General features: G+C 46.8%; 1 protein-coding gene across 2 annotated transcripts in view; it reads left to right on the top strand.

The window, feature by feature from the left end:
• SPTBN2 (spectrin beta, non-erythrocytic 2) overlaps positions 1-22,760 on the top strand; it is a 93,336-nt gene that overhangs the window by 38,108 nt on the left and 32,468 nt on the right. The window contains exons 1-7 of one of the 2 annotated variants that reach the window (XM_081841679.1): positions 6,790-6,970; positions 14,652-14,803; positions 19,700-19,873; positions 20,038-20,129; positions 20,407-20,487; positions 20,825-20,940; positions 21,783-21,895. In XM_081841679.1, coding sequence (XP_081697805.1) covers positions 6,838-6,970; positions 14,652-14,803; positions 19,700-19,873; positions 20,038-20,129; positions 20,407-20,487; positions 20,825-20,940; positions 21,783-21,895 — 861 coding nt within the window. In that variant the 5' untranslated portion in view covers positions 6,790-6,837. Of the gene's footprint in view, positions 1-6,789; positions 6,971-14,651; positions 14,804-19,699; positions 19,874-20,037; positions 20,130-20,406; positions 20,488-20,824; positions 20,941-21,782; positions 21,896-22,760 lie in introns of those variants that run through there. The other variant, XM_081841678.1, reaches the window with a different exon arrangement.

Below are 22,760 nucleotides of genomic sequence, written 5' to 3'. Positions count from 1 at the left end.
GCGGGGGAGATATTTCTGTCCAGTTTTACTGGAAAGTATCCAAGGAGTAAAATAAATTTCGACCCATGTGCTCTTGAACTTTCATGCCATTCTGTCCTCTTCTCTCCAAAACACACAAATAAAGTTATTGAGTCATAGTGGTTGCAGCACAGGAACAGAATAGTCTTGACAGCTGCTGCAAGGGGAAGCCTTGTAACAAGCACACAGTGCTCCAAAGTATGATGGGAGTTGTAGGCAGCCTTTGGAACGGCAGAGTGACACCATTCTACAGGATGATTTGAATGTTAAGTCTGCCACGTGTTCCTAGGAAGGAACTCCTTAGACAGAGCTATGGGTATATTCTCCACCTTTGCAGGGGCTTGCAAACTGGTGTTTAGGTAGAGAGTCTTCCTAGGCTTATACAGTGGTACTTTAGGTTATGAACTTAATTCATTCTGGAGGTCCGTTCTTAACCCAAAACTGTTCTTATCCTGAGGAGCGCTTTCGCTAATGGCGCCTCCCACTGCCGCCACGCCACTGCGTGATTTCCGTTCTCACCCTAGGGCAAATTTTGCAACCCAGAGCAACTACTTTTGGGTTAGCGGAGTTTGTAACCCGAAGCGTTTGTAACCTGAAGGGTTTGTAACCCTAGGTACCACTGTATTGTGGAGAGGCACTCAGCTCATTCTCCAGTGCACCATTCAATGGATCATGGCCCTCATATTTCACACAGCTTCTTTGGCACTGCTAAAATGTTTTTGATCACTTATATCAGTAGTGCTTTCCCTTCCTTTTAATTGAAAAAGTTTTCTAGCACACTTGGCTCTGTTCTTTCACCTTGCACTAGAAAGTCAGGTTTCTCTTCCCCTTTGTCCGATAGGGAAAGGGAGGCTGGCTTGCCCAAATTTTATACCAAGAGTCTGTGGCAGAGACTTTGGAGACGTGGAAGGGAGGTTCTCCAGATCCAATCCCAGTGCTCTCTTTGCAGGATTGTACTGTTCGGTTTTGGGGGAAACTGAAACACGCAGCAGTTGAATCCAGATGGTTTCTGGCTCCAAGAGCCCAAAGCGGTGTTCCTTCTCTCCCTTCTCTTGTCTGTCACTCTTGGTTGCCTGTTGCACTTTGCTCCCAGTGCAAACGGCCTTGCTTTTCTGTTTACCTGGCTGGGTGGGTGGGTGGGTGGCTGCTGTGCTACAAAGAATGAGGCACCTCCTACATGCATGAATCCAGTCTAAGTCTCAGCTTGGGGGTACTTTCCTCAAGGAAGACAAGGACATCGGCCCACAGGAATATCAGCAGGGCATTCCATTTATTGGTGATGTTCAGGGATGAGTGCCACTACATGGCCAAAACCACACCACCCACACTGGCAGAAAAGCTAAACAGGAGCATTCCCCACTGTAGCATTTTGTTACAGCTTTCCTTTGTTAACTCCTAATTGCCGTGTGTTTACCCCAGTTCTTCACCTGCTCTTGCTATTTGGGTGTGGGTGTGTTCAACCACTAACTTGGGGTGGAACCATTTAATATATCATGTTTCTGCCATTATTGCACTAGCTGCTTATAATTATTTATCTGTGGTTCCCAGTTATTAATCAGTGGTTCCCAAACTCTCCCCATGGACCACTTGCTGAGGGTCTTGGAGGATACTTGATGATTTTTCTGCCTGTTGTAGTGATTATAATGTGCTGTGCCAGGTGCTGGATGATTTTTAATTGTAGGCAGTGGAAGACAGGAGTGCTTGGCGTGCTCTGGTCCATGGGGTCACAAAGAGTCGGACACGAATAAACAACAACAACAAACAACAACATTTATTATATCTTGGATTACAGTTTGAATTCCATATAATGCAAATTGTAATATAATATTCAAATTGTATACAATATTCAAAAGCCATAAGAATACAGTTAAAAAGCAATATGAACATTTAATACGATGGATGTGCCGACTCTTTAATCATGAATCCACAGACACACCATGGACCTCCTAAATGGCCCATGGACCACAGTTTGGAAACCCCTGATTTAAATGATTGATTGTAATTGTTGGTAGTGGTTTTGTCTAATTGATTCTGATACTTTGCTTGCTGATCTGCATACAGTGGTACCTCGGGATGCGAATGGGATCTGTTCCGGAGCCCCGTTCACATCCAGAAGCAAATGTAACTAGCGTGTGACGTCATTTTGAGCGCGAGCAGCGAAACCCGGAAGTAACACGCTCCGTTACTTCCAGGTTGCTGCGGAGCACAACTCGAACGTGCTCAACATGAAGCATATTCAACCCAAGGTATGAATGTAAATTGTTTTGTCCTTTCTATGAATTGGTGTACAGTACAACCTTGACTTACCAACGTCTCTACTCACAAACAATCCGACTCACGGCCACGGCAAACCCGGAAGTAAATACTGGGTTTGCTGTGATTCGTGCACCCGCAGAAGCGGCTTCTGCCGACTGAACATGCACATTCAGCGGCTGCTGCAGTCTGCACATGCGCAGAACGGGGCTGCCGCTGAATGCGCATGTGCAGAACGGTGCTTCTCCCAGCAACCTGGATCAACTCATGAACGGACCTCCGGAATGGATTCCGTGCGTGAGTAGGGGTTCCACTGTATGCTCTACCACTGAGCTAAAGCCCTTCCCCAAGGGCAGAATGCCCCAGGGTGGTCCTCTACCTCCTTGCACAAGCCCTACTGAAGTGAACAGAAACTATGTAAGACTGGCCTGCCTGCCTTTTGTATACTACTTTTCTAGGGCACATAAACAACAACATTATACAATGGAAAATCATGTAAAATAGGGGTTACCAATGTTCTTGGGCCCATGGGGACATTTGCAAACTATAAATTGTTGCCATTCACACAGTGTATCCTGTTCTGTTGGTTGCAATGGAATACTTGTTTCAAGCCAGGTTTTTTTTGGGGGGGGGGCGTTGCGCCCCGTGGGTACCAGAGAAGGCCTCTATGGGCGTCACATTTGTGACCCTGTGGTATAACAGTTGGATTCAGTGGGGAGAATTAACGATGAAAAGTACAGTTGCAAAACAGTTAAAATCAATTACCATAAAATATAACAATGCATTTTTATCCAACATTACAAGAGAAGTTCAACTAGCAAAACATAGGAAAACAATGGAACAAAACTGCTCCCAACGCTTACAATAAATTGTTTATAATCATTATGAGCACCCAAAATAATAACAGCAAAGATGCAATATGTAAAATGTTCCCTGTTGTTGGGGGGGGGGAACTGTGGAGAGGAAACAGGGCATTTTGGGGCAGAGGTGCCCCCAAATTTCTGAATGAGAAGTAATCGAAGATTTAAAATGAATGCTCCCATCCTAAATTTATTTTCTCTGGATTAAATCTCAACCTAATTCGCTGTCAAGTAAGCATGCTTAGAATTACAGCTTGATTTTGATGAAAATCGTATTTCTGCCTTAGCTTTTAAAAGCAACCCCAAACTTTGCTGGGGTAGGGGTACTCTCCCCCCCCTTTGGTCCTGCCCCTTTCTCAGACCTCCAACTTGTAGTGTTTTGCCCGTGGTGCTGCCTTGTGTATTTGTATTTAGACGCTGGGATTCCCCCACCCCGCCTCCCTTTTTTGCGAAGGGTAGATTGGCTTTATGAGGGACTGGGATCATTATTTATCACAACCCGCAAGGGGAAAGTGCCAGCAAACACGAGATAGCCAAACGGAGGCAGAAGCCAAGGACTCAGCAGGCCGGCCTTGGGCCTGGGCTCCGATAGCGCGAGCAAGTGTGGCCTTGAGTAATCCCAAAATGAGCATCAGGGGGGAAGGGCCATAGTTAAGTAATGGAGCATCTGCAGAAGGTCCTAGGTCCCCAATGGCATGGCATCTCCAGGTGGGCCTGTCTCCCCATCTGAAACACACCCCCCAACCCAAGAGTCTCTGCCAGCCCACATCTTGAGCTGCTGGGTGATGGACCAAGAGCCTGATTTCGTATCCAGCAGCTTCCTGCAGTTGCTAAACTCTGCCGCTACCTCAGCGTCTCCAGCCCTGTTAACGGCTGGGGGAGGATTGTGAGGGAAAGGCGGCCTGGGAGAGTCAGTAAACAGTCACTTAATGACAGTCTGGGATGATACCAAGCAGGGTGGGGCGGCCAGGCAGGCAGGAAATACTGGAAGCCAATGGTGGCGGCGGCGGGTGGGGGGCACCCTGGGTGTGTGTTTTATGCGGGTGGGGAGTTCCAGTCATTGCTGAAGATCAAGGGCAAGGCAGTTGTTTCTCTGTCAAATTGCTTTGGGTTGCCGGAGGAGGAATTTATTGTTGTTTTTGTTCTTAATCATTTAACAACATCCGTATCTCACTTTCCCCTCCAAAGAGCTCAAGGTGGTTTACATGGCTGCTGCCCCTCCCCCATTTTCCCTCAGAACCACCCGGTGAGGTAGGTTAGGCTGAGAGGCAGTGACCGGCTCAAGGTCACCTGGTGGCTGAGCAGAGATTGAAACCCTGGACCACATGCACACTGTACACTTAAAGCACTATGATTCCCTTTCATAAACTGTTATGGCTTTCGGAGGGCCCCACAAAGGATTCTGGGAAATGTCGCTTGTTAAGGGTGCTGAGAGTTGTGAGGTGATCTCTATTCCCCTCACAGAGCTACAATGTTCTGAGTGGTTTCACCAACAATGGCTCTTCACGGGGGATTCTGGGAATTGTGGCTCATAGCACTTAAAATGTACAGTGTGAATGTGGCCTGCCGTTCTAACTGCTTTGAGTTCCACAGAGCTCTTTTGCAAGCAGAGATGTTCAAAGTAGTGGTGGGGAACTATCATGCAAGAAAACATAAAACAGATGAACCAGGGTTGTTGTGGAGAGTTTGGAGAACATAATCAAGGGTGGGGGGACTGGCAGGCTTCAACCACTCATTGCTCTCAGTAGCCTGGCCTGGAATGTCTGTCCTCCTAAGACCCTGTAAAAGATTCCTGTGCTTGCTGGGTGTGGAGAGTAGACAGTCTGCATTTGTTCAGAGATGTTCTCTTCTTGCTGATTATGTGAAGGGCTCAAAAGCTGGGTCTTGCATTTGAAAAGCCCATTCTGGAGTGCAGGGTTGCTTCAGATGAATAAGGCCCCAACTAATGACAGGTGAAGCTCAGCGGATGGCCATGCCTTCTAACTGTCGAATTTCCACATCTGACCTGAAGAAGAGTCCTGTGTAACTCCAGAAGCTTACACAACAAAACTGTGAATCCACGTTAGACCTTTTCAGCTTGTCCCTGTTTGGATGACTGGGAGAAACAGCTTTCTGAGGGGGAAACAGGGAGGCAGGTATAGGGCCAAAGAGTCACTTTGCTGACCCCACAAGGGTACTGGCAGGCCTGGAGGAGTCACGGCCCAGCCTGACAGCCACACAAAACAGACAATGGGATGCAAATCCTTCATTGTTTGACCCTGGCGGCTGGCTGAGCTCATCTGTCCCTGTCCAGCACCCTGCCCCCCTTTTTGGAATAGCTAGGAAACCAGCTGTCCTGTTCCTTCCCTACCCTTCTTGCTATCTTCCCCCGCTTGTGTGCCCACAAGATCACCTGCTTCTTGCTATGAAGGCCAGAAACCCACAGTCCCAGATCCACAAATCCTACCTCACGTCTTAGAAGAAAGTAGTTTGCACATGCTCAAAAGGTTTTGCATTATTGTTGTTTCACCTGTGGGTTCTGCAGATAAAACACGTTCTAGGGACTAAACTATGGTGGCCAGCTAACCATCCCCATTTTACAGATCGGGGAAGAGGAACAGGCAAAGAGGGAGAGAGGGGCTTCTCTAAGGCCATGGGATAGCTCTAGGCGTCTTTAAACCCAGCTCTTCAAATATAGGAGAATACAGGAGACAAAGACAGGACTAGAGATTATTACCTGCTATTTTACAAAGTACTGCATGAGAGCCGGTGTGATATAGTGGTTAGAGATGTCAGACTAGGACCTGGGGGGCCCAGGGTTCAAATCCCCCCCACTCAGCCAAAATACTCACAGGGTAACTTTGCGTCACTACTCCCTGTCTGTCAGCCTAGCCTACCTCACAGGATTGTTGTGAGGATCAAATGTTTGGGGTAGGGTGAGCTCCTTGGAGGAAAAGAGGGATGTAAATGTTGTAGTGATATCTTAAAAAGAAAAAGAAAATGCACACCTGAGGCTGGAGGTCAAGGATAAGTCAAGCAAGAGAAGAAGAGACCTCAGCCCCCCACTATGGGCTGTTTCCAATGTTATTCATACTCTTAGTAGACCCATTGACATGAATGGGCATGGCTAAATTTGGTTCGGAGTCAACTTTAGTTGGATACAACCCTGTCTTATCTTTTTTATAAACTTACCTCGGCAAGCTCCAGAATCATTAGTCCCCTCTTAGAAGGGTGAGGAGGGGGGAAGAGAGAAAGGATCCAGTAGTCCTGAGCCCCAGTCCCCTTTCACCCATCCTGGTCTGGAGCTGAGGGTAGAGCCCTGAGCCCTATTCAATAAGAGCTTTGGCTAACCCCCAATGCTGAGATTTGCTAGTTTTTCAGACTATCGAATTGTATGTGTGTGGGCAGACTGCCCAACCCGTTCCCCTCCCCTTTCCATGTCTGCCTGGGCTCAGTGAGTGTACTCTACACACACACACACACACACACACACACACACACACACCATTCAGAGCAACCCAACCTGTTTTTATGTAAATTTCCCAGGGTTGCCGCCCTCGCCTGGAAGGGGGCAGCAAAACTCTCTTGAAACGCTCAACTCACACCAAGGTGCTGGAGCTTCCCTTCCTGCTACCTGGGCCCAACTGCGGTTGGTTTTTTTTCCGGGGTGGGTGGGTGGGCAGGGGGCTGCCGTGGTGGTCCAAGTGGAGGTACCCCAGCCACAAGGATGTATGAACCTGATCCAGAACTGCTGGAGGTGATCCAGGGTCCTTCTCCCCCTCCTGAGCTTTCCCCGGCCGCATTTATCAACGCAGTCCAGTATGCCAACGTGTTGGAGGGCAGGTTCAAGCAGCTTCAAGGTAGGCACTTTGGAGAATTGCGGGGAGGGGGGTGATCAGTAGAGATTTGGGGGGGCAAGCTCTCAGCCAGGAGTCTTCCCCCCACTACCCCAACCTGCAAGATCTCTCTGGCCTGACTTAAGCGGTGGCGGCAGGGACCCTAATCCGCACAGTGATGCCAGGAATTAGCTGAACGCACGCTGGATTTGCATGGGGCAAACACAGCGACGTGGTTGAGATTCTTTGGGGCTGTGCCCAGCTGCCCCCTGCCAAAGCTACCCTTCTTCCCCATTTTCCTGGAAGCTGGGGGCAGGAGACCTTGTCAAGAGAGAGAGGAGCCTTGACAGGCACTGACAGATACAGCCTCTGTGACTCCAAGGACTTCTCTGTTTTACACCCTGCCCCTCTTTGGTGGGAAGCACTGTTCTAGGAATGCTCACCTTGACCCCAACTCTCCCTCCCCCTCAACACAGACAGTCACAATTTCTTTCATTTACTTATTTGTAAAAGGTTTGCACCCTGTCTTTCAGTCAAAGGTTCCAAGTCGGCTACCCATAATAAAAAAACAGAATAATTCAAAAACTTAGGTTGCATTAAATTGTAATTTTAAAAAATCTCCTAATAATGAAACTGCAGTAAAAACAGCAATAAATCCTCCTTGGGGGAGCCATAAAATGACCTCCTTTCGACACCAAAAAAGCAAGCAAAGTAAGTGCCAGCTGTGTGTCTCCGGGGAGAGTAGCCACATAACTGAAAAAGTTATAGCCCACCGAATAGGGCTGTTGTCCCACATTGTGCAGTCCCCCCCCCCGTCACCCCCAGCCTATTTACCTTGCCAAGGTTTCACCCCCAAATTTCTGGGGCAGCATCCACTACCACCGTATTATCTGGGCCCAAACTCTTTTTGGTGTTGGATTCCCCTGAAATGTTATCCACCCTCCTTCATTCTATGTGAGCAAAACAGGTCAGTGTTATTTTCACTCGCTGCTTCGTTATCGCAGAGTACAAAGATGTGCTCTTGTGAACTTTGTCGCAAAATTAGACAAACTTAAGGGTCCTTTTTGCAGCAGCGGTTACTGACAGTAATACCACGTTACCAGCTATATACTGTGCTAATTCAACACCTGCGATAGGAAAGAAAACCGGAGTTCTGATTAAGCCCAAATTGAATAGAATCAGATTTGCTGATCAATTCTCATTCAGCACTTTCCCCTGGCAGCCTCCCTTTTGGAAGTCTTTTATGCTGAAGCCTGGTGGCTGACTGAGGTCATCAGCAGAGTATCCTGGGAGAGGGAAGTTGTCTCCCACTGGTTTCTGAATGTTGCCGTTTTCAGTGTCTAATATGGGCCCATATTGAAGTGGTGGCTTATATCATGCTGGAGGATGACCTGGTGTACAAGTCCCTGACGCTATATGGCTAGTTTTATTAGAGCCTGCAATAGTGTTGCCTGATTGGAAATGGGGGACAGAACTGGTATCAAGGATTGCTGTAGCATCTAGTGACTGTATTGCTGGTGGGAAGATGTTTTAGATTAAGGGGCTGCTGAAGGTCTCTGGTTCAGTCCCCAGCATCTTCAAGTAGGGCTGGGAGAGGCTCCCTGCCTGCGATCCTGGGGAGTTGCTGTCAAATACAAAACTAGATGAACTACTGGTCTGACTCATTAAAAGGCAGCTTCTAATGTTCCTGTTTAAATTGGCCATTTTCCTGAACTTTGACGACCTGGAGTCTTGCATTTGTTTCGTTTTGGGGAAAGGTCATAGCTTTGCCTGCTCAATGTCCCAGGTGCAGTCCCCAGCATCTGCAGGTTAGGCTGAGGGAGATCACAGCCTGGAATTTATTTATTTGTTGCACTTATATCCCTCCTTTTTGTCCAAGGAGCTCAAGGTGGCATGTGTGGTTTTCTCCCCTCCTCAGTCAATCCCCACAACAATCCTGTGCAGTAGGCGGGGAGCAAGTGACTGGCCCAAGGTCACCCAGTGAGCTTCCTGGCCAAGTGGGAATGTGACCCTGGTCTCCCAGTGCTCTAACCCACACATCTCACTGGCTCTCATTCTTGACTGCTACTCCTAGTCAGTGTAGAAATCACAGAGCCAGATGGACCAGTGATCTGACTTCTGTAAGGAATGTTCCTACGTCCGCTCCCCACCTTTTTTCACTGGGGAGAGACAAGGATCATTGTCCAGGATGCTTAGATCACAGAATATACTTCTGTCTTAACAGCTGGAGGGGGTCCTTTATCAGTCTCTAGGGTGATGGGGGTGTTTGGGGGAGTGTGCAGCAGCTTGCAGACAGCTGAGGCTTCTTGAAATGCTGTTCGGCTCAGGGTTAGCAAACAAGCCCTGCTCTGACACGTCCCGGTGACTCAGGCAGAAGGGCAGGCTGAGCCCTCCATTGCCTCTGCATGCACCGTGCATGCATGCATAATGTCTGTTGGGTCGAAGCACAGGAGCAGCACCTGCCTGGGCTGCAGGGCAAATGCCAGCTGCAGAGAAGATTGTTAAAAACAACAACCCAACAGCACATCCCCACAACAGCAACAAACACCAAATGCAGGACAGCTGTGCAGGCCATGGGACTGCAGCTCCCATCATCCTGTGCTGAATGGGATTGATAGGACTTTTCGGCCAAGACGCATCTTGGCCAAAAGTGCACCTGGTTGGCAAAGGCTGGTGTGGCCCTAATCTGAGCCAGGACTCAGGGTACTTCCTTCTGCAGTGGCCAGGAGGTTTTGGCCCTTGAGGATGTGAGAGAAGAGCGCTGGAGAGAATGTACCAGTGGCAGTGTGGTATAGTGGTTAGAGTGTAGGACAGAGACCCTCAGACATGAAGCTCACTATCACTCAGTCTAACCTACCTCACAGAGTTGTTGTGAGTATACAGTGGGGAGAAGGAGAGCCGTGTGTGCCACCCTGAGCTCTTTGGAGCAAAGGAGAGATGTAAATGTAATAAATAAATTACCCTCTAAAATAAAGGATAGGCCAAGGAGGGGTGGAGTGACTGAGGCCTGCCAGTGTCCTTTCCTTTCGGCTTTCCTTACCCTGGAGCCAAACACTTGCTGGGGTTGCTTTGCATTGCATGCAAACAAGATGGACGGGCAAGAGGAGCTGGAAGCAGCACTGCTGGCATCTTTCAGCCCAAGGCTTAGGGTCCAGAAAGGTGATGTGCAGGCAGAAGCAAAAGCTCTTTCTCCTTTTTATAGGGTTAAAAATGCACCTCCTTTTCTAGTTGCTACAGCCCTCTTGCGCTTGAGCTTTACAGGTCTGCATCAGCTGCTACTTCAAGGTGCTCACATTAGTGTTTAAAGCCCTAAATGACTTAGGCCCCAAATACCTGAAAGAGCACCTTTCCTTACACACCCTCCCAGGTGTCAAGATCAACAGAGGGGGCCCTCTTGGTAGTTCCTTTTCCCACATAAGTTTAGGGCAGGCATCCCCAAACTCGACCCCCCAGCTGTTTTGGGACTACAACTCCCATCATCCCTAGCTAACAGGATCAGTAGTCAGGGATGATGGGAACTGTAGTCCCAAAACAGCTGGAGGGCCGAGTTTGGGGGTGCCTGGATTAGGGCATGGCCCGGGACAGGGCCTTCTCTGTGGTAGCCCCTAAGTTTTGGAACTATCTCCCTGCAGAGGTATCTCTGGCTTATCCCCTATGCAGCTTTCAACAAATGCAGAAGACATCTCTTTACCCTGCCATTTGACACCCAAGATGTGTGTTTTTCAGAGGCCCTTCCTCTCCCATTCACGTGAATGCTATTTGCTTTAACTGTTTTTATTCTTAAACTTTAAATCACTGTAACCTGCCATGGGACCTTCTGACAAAACACTGGCAGTACATTTAGTTGGTATTATTATTGTGAAAAATCAGAATACTATAGAGCAGTGTTCCCCAACCTTGGGCCTCCAGCTGTTTTTGGACTACAACTCCCATCATCCCTCGCTAGCAAGACCAGTGGTCAAGGATGATGGGAATTGTAGTCCAAAAACAGCTGGAGGCCCAAGGTTGGGGAACACTGCTATAGAGGACCCAAGTGTCTGGGCTACCACTTAATTTCTCTTTCTAACTATCTCTCTCCTGTGTACTAGTATAATTGCTTGTGAACTTCTACAAATCTTTTGTGTGTGTATGTGTGTGTGCACACACACACACTGGGTGGAGTAGAAACAGGCAGGAGCTGCTTGTGTTTTTTGGTAGCAGGGCAAACATGATGGGAGGTTTAGCCCAAAATATCTGTAGGGCTTCAGCAAAGTAAATTGATATTATTGAGGGTTGGGGAGAGAAGAGGCTGAGAAAGAGTATATTACCTAAGGTTCCCTTCTTAGCTTAAGGCAAGGAGCAAGATTTGAACCAGTTCTGAACAGCAAAAAACAAAGTAGAACAGCAAAACAAAGTAGAACAGCAGAACGAGGCCTAGCTTGCTCAAAAGAAGTAGGGGGTGGGGAGTAAGAGGATTGGGGAGGGGGGTTGTCTGGTGTATAAAGACTTGCAGAATATATCCTTTAGTGGCTCCTAAAAGTTAGCACCAAAGCCCTTCCAGATAAGTTAGTTAACGATTACTGGGAATGCTAAGATTGCAGGCCAAGAGATGTTAGCAACGTGGGCTGCCAACCAATTAACTTGTTTTTCTAGTTGATCTGATAATCAATGAATTGCTTAAAAGGCAGATAAAGTAAACCTGTGTATTACAAAATCATCAACAGATTCCTTATGGAGATATTGAAGGAACTGTGCAAGAAGTTACTTGGTTTATCAAACTAAATGTCCACACTATGAATATGTTCACATTACTGCCACAGAGCACAGTGAAGAAGTTGCGTGTGAGAGACACAGTCCCCCCCCCCCACATTTCATACTTCTTCCTTCCCCAGCTGTTCACATCAGCTCAGACTGGCCTCAATTCCTTTTCTGTTTGTGTACACATCAGGGAGTGAGGATGTATTTACCTTATGCAAAGGTGTTCACACCTTGGCTAGAGACAGAACAGTTTACAGACTGTGTGTGAAGCTGGTTTTAGAAACATCTCCTCAAACAGTAGTATCTTATAGTACTGTACAAGATACATAGGCATTTTGGATAACATCATGTTAACCCAGATTAAAAACCCAGCACTGGAAATGCTGCCAGTTCACAATCAACAGAAATGTGTACATGGCCTCTGCTAGAAGGAAATAACCACAATTAACCCCCCCCTTTTTTTTCTTTGGCTTGTGATGTACCATAACCAAAATAGCTTCAAAAAGTGTACCCTTCTCCAGACACACAGATTAAAATTCATGTAGCAATTAAACTGCCCCCTCCATTAATCAAGAAAAGCTTTTATAGCTAACCTGCTGGTTTAACCAATGGAAAAGCCTGCGGTTCTACTTTGTTTTTCATAGTGCAATCTTATAAATGCCTACTCAGATATAAGCTCTATTTCCAGCACAACTTGCATCCAGATAATGTGCATAGAATTGCTGTTCAAAACCTTTTCTTAAATTCTCATTGTGTGCATGTTTGTGTGTCATTCCTTTTCTTTAAAAAATATGTCCTCAATGCCATGTTTCCCCCCCCAAAAAGTAATTATTTTTAATTCAGAGAATGAAATTAAGCTTTTAAATCCATGTAAGAGCTTGTTCTTACGAGTTGTGCGTTATTGATCACTTGGCTCTTGTATTTTTATCACCTGCTTTCTACAACGTTGGGGCTTTCCTCCAGAGCTTGGATAGATAACCTTGTTTCCCCCAAGATGTTCCTGGACTACAGCTCCCATCATCCCTGTCTGTTGACCATGCTGGATGAGGCTGATGGGAATTATAGCCCAACAACGTCGAGAAGGTACCAGGTTCCCCATCCCTGCTCTGGAGAAGGCAGCTTCTCTTCTTGACAAGACCCAACCCCCAACCCCATTTTCTTTCTACAGAAAACTTTCCATAATGTAGGTTCATTCTGTGCTATCGTGCAGATACAGGGCATTTTTAAAATATACACAGCGATGGTCACATGTGGTTGGTTCAGCAGAATAAATCCTTGCAGGACGTTTATCTCTTGTTCTGGATCACATAAGTCCTTGTTCAGATAGTCTGCAAACAGTATGGAAATTACCAGTGCCAGCTCCAGGTTTATTGGGGGGTGGGGTGGCTTGAAGGGCTCCTTTAGTGGGCCCTTCTCCTCCTTCCCGCCACCACTGCTTTCCATTTGTATACCCCCGCCCCCGGGCCCAATCCTTAGCCACAGGTTGAATGCAAAGCAGATATTCTGTCACTGCTGTAAGTATCCAAATACAGGGACCAAATGAGTGCACTCAAGTGTGTGGTTCTTTCTGAAATGCCCATATCCCCAGGGATGTCAATAAGTGGGAGGGAAGGGAACATTTGATTGGCCCCTGCCCACTTTTATTTAAATGTGAACCACAGTGGCCTGGGAGCTTGCTCTAGAGAAACTGCTATGACACCACAAGCAGTTCAATGCAAACAGGGCCCAAGGGGGGTCAACAGTGAGCAGGGAATCTCCTTTTTAAAAATGGAGGACACAGCTTGATGTCCATGCTACTAGGATTTGACCATCAAAGGCAGCCTATACGCAAACAGAAATAAATACAAGTTGAGGGATTGCTCTTCTTCTTCCTTGCATAGTGCAGAATGATGTCAAAGGCTTCAATCAGGTAAACTTAACCCAAGGGTGGGGAACCTGCAGTCCTCCAAATGTTGCTGTTCTATAGCTCCCATTACCCTGTGTTGGTGGGGGCTGATTGGAGTTGTAGTTCAACATCTGGAGGGCTACAGGTTCCCCATTGCTGTCATACTTTTTTTTTTATTATTCTAGCAGGCCTACCTAGACATATAGTTTCATTATCTATATTTGTTCTTAAAAGCTTTACTGATTTTATCCGTGTTTTTATTGATACTCATTTCATGTATACGTGTTTTTTTAAATCTGTTTTGCACATTTCAGCTTTGTTTTGATCAATAGTTGCGTGCACCACTTACAGAGCTTGGGGATTAAGGGATTTATTGGTCTTTCTGATTACGCATTATCTGAGTCTAAGCTGCATTGAACTCCATGGTTTACTTCATCTGAAGGGCCACAAGGTCTGCATCCCTGATATTAGCCAACAGAGCACACAGGAAACTGCCACTTGCCAGATCTGACTTTTTTTACCAGTATTGTCCACTCTGACCGGCAGTATCTGTCCAAGGTCTCAGGCTGAGAAAGGTATTTCACCTCCAACCCAACTGTTTTAACTGGAGGTGTCAGGGATTGAAACGCTGACCTTCAGCATGTAAAGGCTACAGTCCCCTCCTGCAGACAGAATTAGGTACATCTGTGGGGAGTTTCAGCCCAACATTGTTATTTAAAATAGCAACATGCATTCCACTGATCCTCCACCATGTATCCCAGGTTGTTGGTTCTTCCATTTAAGATGCTCTCTTGGTTTTTCAATATTCTGCTGCTGAGTTTCCTCTTGGGCCGATGGAATGTTTTGCAGACGTTCTGTGACATCAGAAGCAGCTCAGCCAATGGCTGCTGGGGGCTTGCAGGCAAAAGGCAGATTTTGAGAGGGCCACAGAAGTTATGAGCTTCCTTACTGGGAAGGGGGTTGTATTGTAGAGAAGGAAGACTCTGGAAGCAGCCTGTTGTGAGGAGCCCTGAGACAGCTGGTTCTCATGAAGGCTGCAGAGAAGTCTCTCCTACTCTGAGCATCACATGCTTTGTCTTGCAGATGAGCGAGAGGCCGTGCAGAAGAAAACCTTCACCAAATGGGTCAACTCTCACCTGGCTCGGGTCACGTGCCGGATCAGTGATTTGTACAGCGACTTGCGAGATGGGCGGATGTTGCTGCGCCTGCTGGAGGTGCTCTCAGGGGAGCAATTGGTGAGTGGGCAGAGCAGTTCCATCACAGGCCTGGGGCTGGGGGCCAGCTTCCTAGAACTGGAGCAACACAGTGCACCAAAACCTCAAATTTGCAGTAAGAAAAATTAAGTGTCAATGTATTCATTATATATATATATATATATATATATATGGCAGGGTTCTTTTTAAAGATGGTGCCTCTCAAGGGCTTATTAATATATTTTCAAAGAACAAAAATTAAGCAGTAGTGCAAAGTAGTAACATGCCAAATCCAATACTTTACATCTGTTCCTCCCCTTCGTTTCCTAAACTTTCTATCCACTCATCTATTTGCTGGCTTCCTCCTAGGAAAGCTGATAGGCAATAAATTCAGTATTGGTTAAAAAATAGAATTAGGGTTGGTTTTTTATTTTATTTTAAGGAAAGGCTTCTTTATGAAACATTCATGAAATTTAATGACTTAACCAGGAGAATATCAACACTTTTGCAAGCACATTTTAAGTTAGAACAATAGGCTTGAAAATGTGTCATCTCCCCAGGGGATTGCCTGTCTTTCACTGACAGTGATTTTTTGTGTGAGTTGGCAGTAAGAATGCAAAGTGTTGATGCTCCTCATTCTCACAGCAGCCATTTTGCTGGTATTAGTATGTTGTTTGGATGCCTGATTTTCATCTTTCAAAGCAACAACTCTATTCCGAACTTAAAAATGGAAAGTAATGCTTGGTGGTCAACAAAAGAGGTTTAAAGACTCCCTCAAGGCAAATCTGAAAAAAATGTAGTATAAACATTGACAATTGGGAAACACAGGCCTGCGAGCGCTCCAGTTGGAGAATAGCCTTTACCAAAGGTTCCATGGGCTTTGAAGATCCTCATGATGAAAGGGAGAAATATGCTAAGAAGAAGGCACATTTGGCAAACTCTCACCATGAGCAAATCCTGTCCGGAAACTTATGTCCCCACTGTGGAAGGATGGGAGGGGATGGAATAGGGTTTTTCTTAACAACTCTCAGCACCCTTAGCAAACTAACTCCCAGAAGCCATGGCTGTTTAAAGTGGTATCACAGTGTGAATGTGGCCTAACTAAAATGTTTAGTGTTTAAAATGTTTAATGTTTAGGTATAGTGTGAATGTGGCCTAACTAAAATGTTTATCTTGCAAGAAGGCTAGTGTGGTCTGTACTTTTCCTAAAATACACCTCACTTGCTACTGATGCTGTCTGACATCTTATGGGCACCCAGCCTAATGAAATTTTGATATAAATTAGTTATTTATGCACCGATTCATCAACACAATATGAAAAATCATTGTCACCATTATTATTCCTACCAGTATGAGAACGTCTGTTTTTGAGTCTGTTTTCCCCATTATTTTTTTAATTGTGTAAAACTTGACATGGGGTCATCATTTTGTACTTAGAGGCTCCTCCTATTCTGAGGCCTCAACTGTAATTTTGTGTTTGTGTGTACAAATCTAGCTGAGAGATTTATGCTTTAATAGAAATGAATATAGCAGCCTCCAGCTGTGCTGGTATGCATCAAACAAACTGGATAAATAATTTTGCAGAATGCCTTGGCGTTTTCTCAAATACAGTTAATTATTGGAAAACCCAGTTCAGGTGTATTATACAGATTCATAGCTCAAAAAAACTTTCATTTCCTAAATGCCGAATCATGGAAATGCTTTGCTCAAGACACCCATTACTGATGAGGACCTTAAACCATGTGTCTACAATGCACACACACAAAGTGGTGAACTACAATGACATCACCCAGTGGTTGTGACTGTGCATGCCCACAGGTGTGGCAAATTATTTGTGCTGCACCGTCTCAGAGAAATGTATTATTTGGTTGAATTAATAGGGGATCCTTTGAAAGGCTTGCTGTATGGGAACAAATCTCGCCAGACTGTTGGGATAAAGCCTAGTGATGACTGGTTCCCATGTCTCTGCCACGTCTCCTTAAACCTCTCCAGGCTAGGCCAACCTCAGCCCCCACCCACCCCTGAATAGAGAGCCAAGCACCTGTTCCCAGAATTCCACGCTTTCCCTCCCTTGCAGCCAAAAGGAAAACAGCCCGTTCGCAGCCTAAGCGAGGCAGTTTTTCCGGTTTCCAAGCAGCCTGGCAGCTAGACTGTCTCTGCTTGGCAGCTTGGCAGGTGCTTCTGTTATGGCTGCTGAATTCCCTGGGTAGTATTAGCAGAGAGACACTGAAGCATGCTAGAAGATGCTGGAGATCTGAGGGATTATGGGAACTGAGCAGGTTTACCAAGGTTTTGAAGGGCCACAGCTCAGTGGTAGAGCACCTGCTGGTTCAGTTCCCTGAATCTCCAGGTATGGCTAGAAAGGACTTGGGGAGTCTGCAGCCAGCACTGGACCCTCCAAGGAGCTCACAGTGGTGTACATGGTTCTCTTCCTCCCCATTTTATCCTCACAACATCCCTGTGAGCTGGGTTAGGCTAAGAGACTGTGACTGGCCCAAGGTCAACCAGTGAGCTTCATGGCTGAGTAGGGATTTGAACCTTGGTCTCTCCCAGGTCCTAGTCCGGCGCTCTAACCACTACACCACTCTGAAAGGATAGTGGTGGCACTGAGTAGCCTGAAAGTGAAATGCTTAGTTTGCTGCAGTGGGCGAGAGGACGGTGACCTAACGATACCTGAAAGGCTACAGGAGAGATGAGAAGGTGTTGGGACTCCCAATTCCCATCAGCCCCAGCTGTCAGCACTTTGGCCAGTGGTCAGGGAGTTGTAGTCCAGTAAGTAACCTCTGTAGGGCCCAGTGGGTTCCCCATCCCTTGGCACCAATCGTGTTTGGAAAGATTTCAACATCAGTAGAAGACCAATGAATGCATTTTAGTCCATGAAAGGCATAATCCTGATCTAATCAGAAAGAAATCAGCAGTGCATTGCATCCACAAATGACCCTTGGGGAAGGGAGAAATAGAAGGGGTGCGAGATGAAAAGCAAAGTTCTTAAATGGCATCAGTGGGTGACTTAAGAGCCTCCCTTTCATGTCCCAACCTCCGCTCCTCTTCCCATCCTCAAGGCCTGTGCTGTCATTTTCTCCCCTCAAACTCCACCCGCCCAAGCAGCAGCCTGTTTAAGGGCAGGAGGTTTGCTTTGCAAAAGGAGAGGACATTCTTCTCATAGGCTGGGCACTTTCTCTGCCCCTCCTTCAGGGGTTTTGAACCTCAGCAACTCCTCGGGCAACTCTTGTCTGGGAATGTCGTGTAGGAAGGCAGCTCCGATGCCAGTCCAACCGGCTCTCTGGCAGGTGCAACCCTGGTGTCTTCGCGCCAGGTATACTCAGAAGCAGGCAGCAGAGCATGCTGGGAGGGGTGGTGGTGGAAGCACCTGACTGGGTTGCAAGGAACAATTAGGACTTTCCAAGAGGAGGCGGCGGCGGTGGGTTGGTACATGCCAGCAGCATCCTGGCTAAGGGAGGTGCACCTTCTCTTGCACACACAGTCACTAGCTAACTATTTTAAAGTATCCTTTTTGCCCCACCTTCCATTACAGGATTGCAAAATATGTGCTAAAGAGTAAGTTAGAATGAAAACAATCAAATAGATAAAAGTGGCAGATTAAAGAATAAGTGAGCTACTAAAAGCTGGTTGGTTTTTACTTGTTTTTTAATAAAGCAATAAGTTAAAAAAACAAACAAACTGGCATCTGAAACATCTCACATGTGATGCCTAATGAATCATAGAACTGTAGAGCTGGAAGGGACCCTGCGGATCATCTAGTCCAGGGGTCGGCAACCTTTTTCAGCCGTGGGCCGATCCACCGTCCCTCAGACCATATGGTGGGCCGTTCTATTTTTTTTTGGGGGGGGGAAATGAACAAATTCCTATGCCCCACAAATAACTCAGAGAGGCATTTTAAATAAAAGCACACATTCTACTCATGTAAAAACACGCCGATTCCCGGATCGTCCTTAGGCTGGATTGAGAAGGCGATTGGGCTGCATCTGGCCCCCGGGCCTTTGGTTGCCTACCCCTGATCTAGTCCAACTCCCTGCAATGCAGGAATATGAACCTGTCCTATACAGGGATCGAACCTGCAACCTTGACACGAGGTATCCCAGCTGGTATGAACATGAAAGAAAGACAGGTCTCTGTGACTGACTGGGTGGCCCTGGCCTTATTTATTTTATCCGTTGCATTTATATTCCGCCTTTTGCTCCCGGGAGCTCAAGGCAATGTGTGTGGCTCTCCTCATTTCATCCCCACACCAACCCTGAAAGGTAGTTGAGGATGAGAGGCAATGGTTGTCACAGGGTCACCAAATGAGTTCCATGGCTGAGCATGGATTTGTTCCCTACTCTCCTAAACCATAGCTCAACACTCTAACCTCCGACACCACCACTGGCTGAGCACCTGCTCTGCATACAAAAGCTCCTTGGCTCCATCCCTGGCATCTCCAGGTAGGGCTGGGAAAGACCTTAGGAACATAGGAAGCTGCCTTATACTGAGTCTGACTGGTGATCTTTCTAGCTCAGCATTGTCCACACTGACTGGCAGCAGCTCTCCTGGGTTCTCTGGCAGCCCTTCCTCACAGACCTACAATTGCCAGAGTGGTTTAACAATCAATCCCTCGTTCCAGGGAACTTGGGTAATTGTAGCTCTGTGCAGGGAATAGGGGCCTCCTGGCAACTCTCTGTACCTTTAACAAACTACAGCTCCCAGAATCCTGTGGGGGAAGCCACAACTCTTTAAAGTGATGGTGTGCTGCTTTAAATGCTTGGTGTGAGTGTGGTCTTGCATCCTTGGGATTAGAAATGGTAGGTGTGCTTGGTGGCAGAGGAAAAGCACTCGGCACCAGCTCATGGGTACTACACTCATCCCCTGGCAGAGTTGCTGGTTAAAATTAAGACCTATCTCTCTCTCTCTCTCTTTCTCCTCTCACCCTGCTTTTGTTAGCCGAAGCCGACCAAGGGCCGGATGCGCATACACTGCCTGGAGAACGTGGACAAGGCCCTCCAGTTCTTAAAGGAGCAGCGCGTCCACCTGGAGAACATGGGCTCACACGATATTGTTGACGGCAACCACCGATTGACCCTGGGCCTCATATGGACCATCATTCTCCGCTTCCAGGTACAACCTGAGCCATGCCTTTTCCCCTTTCCCTCCCCCTTAAGGAACTTGCCTTGATTTCCCCTTGACTGAGGTGTTTGTAACCCAAGATAGCACTGTATACGCATTCTCCCTCCAATAGTGAAAGGAGAACTGAGATATTGTTATTCTGTCTTCTTTTGCAGATCCAGGATATCAGTGTGGAGACAGAAGATAACAAGGAGAAGAAATCCGCCAAGGATGCCTTGCTGCTTTGGTGTCAGATGAAAACAGCTGGGTAAGAGAATAAGTGGGGGACTGTGAACCAGGGGTTTCCCCTTCCCTGTTTGGGCTTGAGGTTAGGAGCTGGCTGCCTCTGAGGCTAAATCCAGCTCAGCTAGATGTGACACAGCCAAGGTTTAATATTACTACACTTGGATGTTTCAAGAAGCCAGAAGGGGAAATATGCATTTCAGTTGTAGTGTCTCAAACGTTCAAGGGAGGGCTGGGTTCAAGAACGTGAAACAAAGCAAAATAAATAAGCCTATCCCCTGCCCCCCACTGTGTGTTTACAGGTATCCAAATGTGAATGTCCACAACTTTACCACCAGCTGGAGGGACGGCCTGGCTTTCAACGCAATTGTCCACAAACACAGGTCAGTGAAGGTTGGTTGGGGCCTGTCATGGCTTCGTAGCAGCTCGCTCCATCTTGTATGCTTTGGGGGAGGGTAAGGCTATCAGTGGCTATCAGCCACAATAGGCATGTTCCAGCTCCATTGTTGGAGGCAATACACCTCTGAATACTAGTCCCTGGGAATCACAAGTGAGGAGAGTGCTGTTGTGCTCAGGTCTTGCTTGTGGGCCACTGTGAGAACAGGGTCCTGCACTAGATGGGCCACTGGCCTTGTCATGAAGTAGTGATTCTGCGAGCAAATATCGCTGATCTAGCAGGCTGTTCTTATGTTCTTATGCTTACTTTGGTGTCCTCATCAGGCCAGACCTGATAGACATTGACACCCTGAAGAAATGCAACGCACACTACAACCTCCAGAATGCCTTCAACATTGCCGAAAAGGAACTGGGCCTCACCAAGCTTTTAGACCCTGAAGGTGAGCTCAGCAGGGAGGGCACCTGGATCTCTGTTCCTGTTTTTCTCTGTTGGCTTGGCCACATGTTTGTTTGTTTGTTTGTTTGTTTGTTTTAAAAAATCACACAAAAAAATCAAACCTCCTAAGTGGTTTGCAATAATAATAATAATAATAATAATAATAATAAAAATTACCTTAAAGTTATCAGTAAAAGTGAAAATTAAAAGCAGATATTAAACAGTCAAAAAGGAATTTAAACCAGCAGTTTAAATAGCTTAAAACACATATCAGCTTGTACATGTCAATGGGCAGGGAGTTCCAGAGTGTAGGAACTGCCACAGTCTAAAATTGGTTCCTTACTAGTGCAAAATGAACTTGTAAAAGTGCTAGCTTTGCAGAGGAAAGTGGATGAGTGGGTGCGTACGAGGTAAACTGGTCTGAAGGGCTTTATATACTAACAGTTGCACCTTGAACTTAGACCAGCAAAACATCAGCAGTGAGTACAGATTTCTGAGCTGGGGTGTTATATGCTGACTGGATATCATGCCTGTCAACACTGTAGCATTCTGCGCTAACTGCAGTTTTCGGCCAAAGCGCAGAGGAGGCCCCACAGAGAAAACATTGCAGTAATCCAGTATCAAAGTTATCAGTGGCTGCACTACTGCGATCAAGCTTTCCTGGTCCAGGAATTAGTCTCAGCTGCCATGCCAGCCAACCATCGTAAAAGGCACCTCTAGCCTCTGAGGCTCCCTGGGCCTCCAGTGCCACTGAACAAACTAAAATGATGGTGTTGACCATCTGGAAAAAGAGCCGTTCTTTGTCCTGTTTCTCTTGCTCCTCTTTATTCTTCCACTTCTCCCTAGATGTGAACGTGGACCAGCCTGATGAGAAGTCCATCATCACCTATGTGGCCACTTACTACCACTACTTCTCCAAGATGAAAGCCTTAGCCGTGGAAGGGAAACGGATTGGGAAGGTACCATGAAGAGGGCTGTGGTGGGAGCTGGGGAGCACTGGGAGCCGAAATGCACTTGGATTCCAATGCCACCGGGATTGCAGGAAGAAGGGCAGGCATTTGAGGAGATGGGTGATATATTTTGCTGGGACAACCTGTGTGCAGGAGGTAGCTCAGTTGGTTAGGGCGTGGTGCTGATAACCCCAAGGTTGCAGGTTCGACACCTATATGGTACAGCTTCATATTCCTGCATTGCAGGGGGTTGAACTAGATGGTCCTCAGGTTCCCTTCCAACTCTAAAATTCTATTATTCTTAAGTGCAGAAAAAGCTTTCAGTCTTCACCAAACTCGTCCTCAGGGTGGGGTGAGTGGGTGGGAAACAATGCAGAATATTAAAAGGATATTTTTGGTGCTTTTAAAAGCACAACTCCAGATCTTACACCAGGAATGTCTATTCTGTGCCCCTCCAGATGTTGTTGGACCTGCAGCCAGTGATCAGGGATGGTGGAAGTGTAGTCTAGCAACATCTAGAGGGACACACAGTCCCACATCTCTGGTCCCCTTCCCTACCCTGCCATGTGGTTTGCTCTGTCTCAAAACTCAGCTCTGCCATCTATCCAGGGCAGGACTGGACCACAGCTGAGCTATAAGGAGCCGAGTTATAGACAAGATTAGATTGTTTTATCCATTTTGGGACTGTTTGGATCAGCTGGTCTGCAAGAGAGCCTGGTTTAGATCAGATTGGATTATTTAATCCCACTTATCTGGCCCGAAGACTCCCAAAGTGGATTATAAAATTTAAAAAGAATGAAACAAATTGGAAAGCCAAACAGCACCAGGTCTGGGCATGCTTAAACATTCACCCTTGCCCATATTCTCCCTCAAG

The sequence above is a fragment of the Podarcis erhardii genome (genome assembly GCF_964252035.2).
Source record: "Podarcis erhardii genome assembly, chromosome: 15".
Classification (NCBI taxonomy): domain Eukaryota; kingdom Metazoa; phylum Chordata; class Lepidosauria; order Squamata; family Lacertidae; genus Podarcis; species Podarcis erhardii.
Note: the sequence above shows the minus strand (reverse complement) of the source record. Positions and strands in the feature narration are given on the sequence as shown.